Genomic DNA, 8,416 nt, shown 5'->3' on the forward strand with positions numbered 1-8,416 from the left:
TAAAAAATAAGCCAGTGCGATCCGGGTGCAGCAGAGAGCACAGAGCGCCTCCCCGCTTCCTGACGCCGTGTCTCTGACATGGTATTTAAAAAGGAACAGCCTCGCCTGTCACCACTGTCACACGCGCGTGCTAACTGGCGACACGTTAAACCAAACATTAGAAAGGGCTCAGGAGTCATCTGCATGGGAACTCTGCGCCAGCGCTGTGGGCAGAGGCGGGGGCAGCTGTGGGGGCCGCTGGGGTCCAAGCACTGATGGACAGCGGGCTTTTCTTTTGCGCTGAGACATCGGCAGCCCTCGCTGGGGAGCCGAGTTCGCTGCGACCTGCCTTTTCACAGAAGCCCTTTGTGTGTAATAAAATCCAGGCAAGTGGTGGGTGGCAGCCTGCGCGGTAGTAGCTGAATTGGGTTAATGAGGAAAGAGGTACACTTTTTTTTTTTCCATATTCTGCCTTAAGCTAATAAAAAATTTAAACCTGGACGTTTTCAATGGTTCATCCTTTATCTCTGACAAATATCTGACTGTATGTTTCAGGGGGGAACATGAGCAGCTGAATTTAAATAAGTTTATTTTGAAATCTTACCTTTCATTAAAAGTAGAAGGGGAAATACCCTACCTCTCACTGCATTGTTTCAGATCTGGGAAACTGAAGAGGTAGGAAGACCCCACAGTGGTTTAGAGTCAAGCAAATCCAGATTCAGTTCCCAACTCTGCCTTCAGCTGCTGTGTGACTCCAATAAGGAGCTCCCCATCTCTGGGCCTTGACTTCTTTGTCATAAGGAATTAGTGAAAAATTGTATGCATAGCATTTGGCTTATGAATTCTTCTAGGGTCAATGTGGTCATCCATGTATCCTGGACATGACAAAGCTCTGACCTGTCCAAATCACATGGTAAGGTTCATCCAGGTGCCTTGTTGCTCTTGAGAGAGTAGTCTCCTCCAGAGACACCCTGAGCCACTTGTCAAAGCCACTGCCCCACCAGTCTGGCCCAGCAAGAAAGCCAGCTGCAGGAAGAAGCTGCTTAGTGGGCTGGAAAGCGAGGCTCCCTCTCCTCCTGCTCCTCACTCATACCTGTGCCAGAGACACCGGATCTTGACTATGACCTACACAGCAGCAGCCTGACTTAACGGTGATGCCAAGACCCGTCCAGCACAAAGGACTTTGTTCTTCTGTGAATCCAGAAATTCCTGGCAGGTTTAGTGGCCTTCAGCTGACATACCAGTCTGTGATCTGTGCTTTCCTGTCAAAGTCAGAGGAGGGGCCTTGCTCAGGTGGGTGTTAGAAAGGCATTCACAGTGGATTCAAGGGCCACCTGAGAACCTCATTCCATTTGACCCAAAATTACTGGAGATTAAATACTATCTATGAAGCAGCAAGATGCGCAGCCAGGGAGAACTAACTCTGTCTAGGGAGAAAACTCAGCTGGGAACTCCAGGGAGCTTCCAGGGGCTGCCATTTGGGCTGAGTCTTCAAGATGGAAGATCAGTGCACCATGTGGAGACAGAAGGGCCTAGTGACAAAGGGCACATGACTCAGAAATGGGAAGTCAGTTGAAGTATGCTGGGAGGGCAGAGGGGGCCACAGGGGTGGGCAAGGCCACATGCACTGACCTCCCCTGCATGGAGCCAGGACTTGGCACTGCCTAAGGCAGCCCTCACCCACATACACCCAGCACCTTCCACAAGCCACCCAGAGTGAGGAGGCCTGCTTCCCCCTTCCCCTCGCCTGCCCAGGAGCAGTGCCATATGGGGAGAAAGAACGGGTCCCCTAATTTTTAAACAGAGCATCCTGCAAATGTCTGAATATTTTCATTCAATGAATTTACCACATAACTCATTACAGCAAAATTGTAGTTCAGAATGGCAGATTTGCAGGTTTCTGAGAAAGAGATACAGGGACAGCAATTCACAGCAGGGCTCTGGTGACCAAGTGAAGGTGGCCCTTCTGCTATGTGCATTCGCTATGGAGCTGGGGTGCTCCAAGGCTGGTCTGTTCATGCTTCTGCCAGCCAGGTCCTCCTCCTGCCCTCTCCACTGAGACCACAGCAAAGTACTCTCCCGGGTGATACCCACTATAGTCTAGGAATGGCCAATGTGTGTCCCATCCCTCTCAGCCATGGAGTGGCCTGGGAGCTTAGGGGAGCCGAACAGCGTGACCTGCCCCTTCCTGGTGTCTGACCCTGGGCTAGCAGCTTCCCTTGTTAAGCTTCAACCTCCACTTCAGTTTAAGGACAAAACTCTACCCAGCCGGCCTGCAGGGGTGATAAGAAGAAATGAGGGCACAGAGCTGAAAGGCTTGGTGGCTTTGAATGACAACCAGATTAGCACCAGCGATGGTGGGTCGCAGCACAGCCCAGTCCCAGCACTCGCCTGGACAGCTACCGCCCCTCCTTTACCCTCCGGCTGTAGTTCTCACATGCTTGTCTTAGACAGGTTACCCTTCCTGAAATAAAACCTTAAAGGGACCCATGCCATCATGTAAAGTGCAAGAAGACACTGCTTTGGCTGGAGTGAAGGAAGAGGAGCAAGCTCTGCTCAGCACCCTCTCTCCACGCATCCCAAACTTCACCATCGCCTCCCAGGAATCCTCCGAGCAAGCCCAGCCCACAGAGTGGGGCAGACCTGGAACATGGAGCCCCGGCACATGGCTAGAGCAGCAGCCGCGGCAGGATGGGGTTTGAACCTCGGTCCTCCAGGTCCCGCTCCCCTTTCCCAGCACCCGCCTCTCTTGGGCCTGGTCAGTATATAATTCATAGGAGCCCGGCGTGGCGTTTCTCTGGGCTGCGTGTGTGTTTGTTTATAGAGGTAGAGCTCACAGGTGGCTGACAAGGGAGGTGTATTTTTTATAACGATGAATATTTAATTTCCACATCACAGATGAAAAAGACTCTCTGAAGAAGCATCCGAGGGAGACTCCAGAGAGCGGCGCTAATCAGAAAAGGGTTTTCTCTCGAGGGCTCTTCCGCATGGCTCACTTTTTTCTTTTCACTTCTTTTTTTTATTTTTCATTTTTTCCCTGATTATTGAAGTAGATATACTCATTGTAAAAAAATAAAATAAAATAAGAAGCAGGAGGGGGATCACCCATAATCCCACAAGCTATTATTGACATTTAAGCACTTACCTCTCCAGTCTGTTTTCTGTGCATTTTTCCATAAGGAGATGAGAGAGCACGCAGTACAGCCGTCCCTCGGTGTCCTCTGGGAATTGGTTCCAGATACCAAAACCCAGAGATGCTCAAGTTCCTTATACAAAATGGCATAATGTTCACATAGAGCCTGTCCAACCCTCCCCCGTGCTAGAGTATTTACTATATCCAATCTAGGGTAAATGTTAGACAAGTAATTGTTACGCCATATTGTTTAGGGAATAATATGACAAGAAAAAAAGTTGTGTATATTCAGTACAGACAGGTTTTTTTTTTTTTTCCAAATTTTTGTAGCTGCAGTTGGTTGAATCTGCTGATGTGGAACCTACAGATAATGTAGGGCCAACCGTAAAAATTGCAATTCTGCATTGACTTTTAAATGTTCCTTAATAAACATTAAGTTTAATAGAAGGAAGATGTTAAGCCAACTGTTCCAGATTCCTATTGTGGAGAATTTGGGGGCTTTCATGTTTTCATATTATAAACAGAGCAGTGGTGACCATGTTGGGTGAAATTCTTCGTTACATTTCAGGTTACCTCAGCAGAAGTGGGATGACTTGGTCACAGATGACTGATCACAAGTTAAGGCTCTTGACACATATGGGAAACCCAGTTTCTTTTTTGCTTGGGACCAGCCTCCTCACCTTGGTGCCTGTCGGGCCCCATGCCCCTGGCCTTTTCCTTTCACCTGCCACATGGAGTTCTAACTTGTCCCTAACTGCCTGTTCTCTTCTCTCTTGTCTTCCTCTGCCCCAGCCTGGTAAAGCCCTTGAGACACTATGCGGTCTTCCTCTCCGAGGACTCCTCTGACGATGAATGCCAGCGGGAAGAGGCCCCAAGCGCTGGCTTCACCGAAAGCTTTTTCTTCTCTGCTCCCTTTGAATGGTCTCTCCTTCCTTCTTCCAGTTCCCCAGGCTCAGCTTGGTGACTCTTGGGGCTGCATGGGGGCGTAGGGGGACTGTTGTGCTTGCTCTTGTGTGGGGGGAGGGGGGCTTGGAGCTGCTGCGTGCCAACTGCTCCAGGGCCAACTTACAGAGTGGGCGCCACTTCCATGGGCCTCTTCTCAGGGCATCCATTCTGCCAGCCCCACTGGGACTGTGACAGCGGAAGGAGGCGTCAGGTAATGCAGGAACATCCCCATTCCTTATAAGGGGAAAATGAAATTGCTTGTTAATGAAACTGGTGGTCACAATGAGCCTGGTTGCTGATCCCTGAGTCTTCCTTATCTCAGCACATCTTGAAAAGCCATGGAGATAGGAAGTCAGATTTTAAGTTTCAAAAAAAAGTAAATAATATGAAATGCATTATAAATACCAGCATATCCAAATGTTCTGATCCACCTTTTTTTTTTTTTTCCCATACTGGGGATGGCACCTAGGACCTTGCTACACAAGCACTAAACCACACCCTCTACCTGACTTTTTAAAGACATTTTTAACATTATTGTTTATAACATAAATATCATACTAATTACAAATAGCTTTTTTTTTGTAAAATCTACCTTTAAAAACTAAAATAAAACAAGAGCCAGGTGCATGGCACACTCCTGTAATCCCAGCTGCTCGGGAGGCTGAGGCAGGAGGATCACAAGTTTGAAGCCAGCCTGGGCAACTTATGAGACCCTCAGTAACTTAGCGAGATCCTGTCTCAAAATAAAAAAAGTGGGCTGGGGATGTAGCTCAGTGGTAGAGTATCTCTGAATTCAATTCCAGAAAGAGAGAAAGAGAAAGAGAGAGTTCAGAAGGTTCATCTACCCCAAAATTAATTTTTTTGTAGTGCCCCCTTTGCCATTTCTTGTCCCTCCACCCACAAGAGCTGGGACTGAGCATAGTGATGTCCATTGTCTGTTTTTATTTAACAAGGTTGTATGAGTGTTTTCATTGGGAGCTTTTAAGGATGGGAATGGCCTTTGCTGTGTGTCCACATGTCCACAGCCTTCCAGGAAGTGGGCTGCTTGGCCATTTTGCAAAGTGGGCCTTTTCTCCCTCCATCCCCCTCACTGCCCCTTTTCCCAAACCCCAGCAGAAGTCCCCAGTGTCAAGTCCTTCTCCCCGGGCTGGGCCTGTGGATTATTCCAGGGACTTTAAAGTGCCTCCTGCCACTGCCCCATGGAGTAGGTGCCTTGGACCTTTCCAGTCACCAACTCACCAGAACAACTCAGGCAGAACAACTTCTTCCAGAGTCCTCACTTAAAAAGTGGCCACCTGAGCCAGTATTGCCCAAACTTCAAAGACCACCTTTTCTGTACATGAATCTTTTTTAAAATTTTTCTTCTAAATGCCTTAAGAATTAGCCTTGTCTTAAACAATATCTATAATAACATAGGCTATTATTTCTAATGTTAATGTGAATCAAGATAGAACCATTGGAATAGGAAATGTACATCCAGGTATCAACTTTAAAATCGCCTTGGAGGGGTCTGGGGATACAGCTCAGTTGGTAGAGTGCTTGCCACACATGTACAAGGCCCTGGGTTTAATCCCCAGCACCACACACACACACACACACACACACAATTATTTGGAGGAGAAGGCGGCCCGCCTGGGGACAACCCAGGGGCTCTCCCACCACTGGTCCAGCATGTTGAGTCCATGTCCTACCCCATCACATTCTCTTTAATGCCAACATTATTGAAATAATGGTTAATGCTCATTTCTTTAGCCCATGACTTCAGGTCAGTACAGGCCTTTGTGTGTGTGTTTAAAAAGGAACTAGCTCATCCTAACTCAAAACAAAATATTGGTCAAAAAGACACTATTTCTTCAAGTTTAGGAAGCACATGGACTTTTCTTTATCCTTTTCACTGTGTCCAAACTTGATTAGAGAGTCTCTAATTCCTTGATCAGATGACTTGGCCTGAGTGAGGGAAGGACTTTTGGAGTTTCTCAAACTTGGCTTCCTTTCTACCTCTGGCTTGGTGCTGTGAGATACAGTGAGTTATTTCACTTCTCTAAGCTTCCATTCCCTCATCTCCAGGGTGGGGGTGTAAGTCCTGCTTCATGGGTTGCTTCATTGAGTTAGTGAGGGCTTACAATCTGATGGGATCCCTGCCAACAGTTGGGTCTATTTGTTGAGCCCTCCGGGGACTATCCCTGCCTGGCTTCTTCTTTGAACCTACTCTTGACCAGCAGGTGGCGCCCTCCTTCCACTTGATATCTGAGCCCAGTCCTGCCTAACCAAGGGCCTCAGTTAGCCCCCCGCCTTGTAGTTAGAGGAGGCAGGACACTGCTCTGGCCAGGGGTGCTAAGTAAGGGTTTACCCATGTGCTGACTTCTAGTGTACCCACTGATGCCCTGGGATCAGATCATGGGAAAGAAGATGAAAGGAACCTGGCTTGCTTGCAACTTCCAATATGCAAGTATACAGAAAGCTGTCAGTACAAGCCCTGGTGATAGCAGCACTCACTGGTGGGTTGTCACCAGCTTCTGCATACCTTCTATATGCCAGGCACTGCATTTGCTCATGTAGTCACCACTACCACCTGAGAAGATGAGGCTCAGAATGTTTAAGTGACTTGCCCAACTTCCCACAAGAGATGGCATGACCAGAACTGGAACTGAGCCCAATACAAGCCAAGGCCCACATAGTCCCTCTGAGGATCCCAGGGCAGTGTAGACAGCTGCCCTCTTGATTTTCTCCAGGTCTGCTCCCCATAATCCATTCACAGCCAATTCTGTAGCTACTTGTCAGTCACCAATGAAGGAGCAGGATGGGGAACCTACAGATTCCTCTTCCAGTCCTGCCCTTTTCTTGTAGCCCAATATATGAAAACACACAGGGAGAACTAAGTGGACCTCTGCTGTGCAAGGAGAGCCAGGCCACAGAGCAAGCAGCAGAGCCAAATTTACCCCCAGGTGGCTCAGACCACAAGCTTGCCCCCTTGCTGCTGCCTGGCCCCAGCCCACATGGAGCCCCAAGACTCTCCTGTCCCAGTGGTTCCCAGGCATGGTCCTGCAGGCCTCGGTGCTTTTAGGGTCTGGGAACTGACTGATCTTCCCATGGACACCCTGGGTGGGAGAGGAAGAGTCCAGCACACTCTGTCTCCTTTCAGGCCGCAGCCATATCGGACACTCAAGGAGTCAGACAGTGCAGGAGATGAGGCAGAGAGTCCAGAACAGCCAGCACGGGAACCCAGGGGTCCTGTCCCAGCTCCACCTGACCGGGCTGCCAGCATCGACCTCCTGGAAGACGTCTTCAATAACCTGGACATGGAGGCCCCCCTGCAGCCACTGGGCCAGGCCAAGAGCTTGGAGGATCTTCGGGCCCCCAAAGACCTGCGGGAGCAGCCAGGAACTTTTGACTATCAGGTATGGTACAAATAGGGCAGGGTATCCACCAGGTACCTTCCGCACATAGGACAGATCCCTGCCCCCCAAGTCACAGTAGATGAGACAAGAAACAAACTGATTTTCCTGAGGACCTCAGCCAATGCTCAGACTATGATTCCAAACCCTGCCTGGTGGACCAGTAGCCACATCACCCTGACAGTGAGCCTGAAGAAGATGCTAGCCCACTTCCTTTGGTGTATCACAGCAATGGGCTGGTGCTCCAGGTTTGGCCCCCACCCCCAGTGGAACTAGAATTGATTCCATCCCCGCCATGTCTCCTTGGAAGAGCCTAATGGATCAGATTCTTCTATTTCTGTGTGATCACTGATCTCCCATTGTGACTTCCAATCCATTGCATTCCTTCTCTGTGCTAATTTTGTAGTTACTGGGTCACACTGTGGAGTTCACAAGTTCCCACATGTCCCATAATTCATGTATGCTCCCCTCTGGACATGAGGTAGCTGAGGCCAAGAGAAGGAGAGTGAGCTGTCCAAGTCAAGTAGCTTGGAAATGGCAGAGCCAGGACTGGAATCTAGTCCTCCTGATTCCTCCCCTACTATGTACCTTCAACCAGGCCCCAAGCCTTATTTGCCCTCTCAGGTATGATCAAAGTGCCACATGCTCTGAAAAGTTAAAAAGACCAGACCAGCCAGGCACAATGGCACACACCTGTAATCCCATTAACTTGGGAGGCTAAAGCAGGAGGATCAAAAGTTCAAGATCAGCCTTGGCAATTTAGCAAGACCCTCAGCAACTCAATGAGACCTTGTCTCAAAATATAAAAAGGTCTGGGGATGTACCTCAGTAGAATAGCACCCCTAGGTTCAATTCCCAATACCAAAAAAGTGAGGGGGAAGGCCAGGCCAGTGGGTGGTCAGTAGAGGTAATCATTTTCCCAAGACCAATTGACAACCACTAGTATAAAAGGACAAGAGCTGCC

The 8,416-nt window shown here is 48.9% G+C and overlaps 1 protein-coding gene across 15 annotated transcripts in view; it reads left to right on the forward strand.

Moving 5' to 3' along the window:
• Positions 1-8,416, forward strand: part of Dennd1a (DENN domain containing 1A) — a 462,364-nt gene that overhangs the window by 450,765 nt on the left and 3,183 nt on the right. For 9 of the 15 annotated variants that reach the window (XM_048813081.1, XM_048813083.1, XM_048813084.1 and 6 more), the window contains 2 exons: positions 3,905-4,033; positions 7,200-7,455. In XM_048813081.1, coding sequence (XP_048669038.1) covers positions 3,905-4,033; positions 7,200-7,455 — 385 coding nt within the window. The other 6 variants (XM_048813094.1, XM_048813097.1, XM_048813085.1 and 3 more) reach the window with 4 other exon arrangements.

This window comes from Marmota marmota, unplaced genomic scaffold (genome assembly GCF_001458135.2).
Source record: "Marmota marmota marmota unplaced genomic scaffold, marMar, whole genome shotgun sequence".
Classification (NCBI taxonomy): domain Eukaryota; kingdom Metazoa; phylum Chordata; class Mammalia; order Rodentia; family Sciuridae; genus Marmota; species Marmota marmota.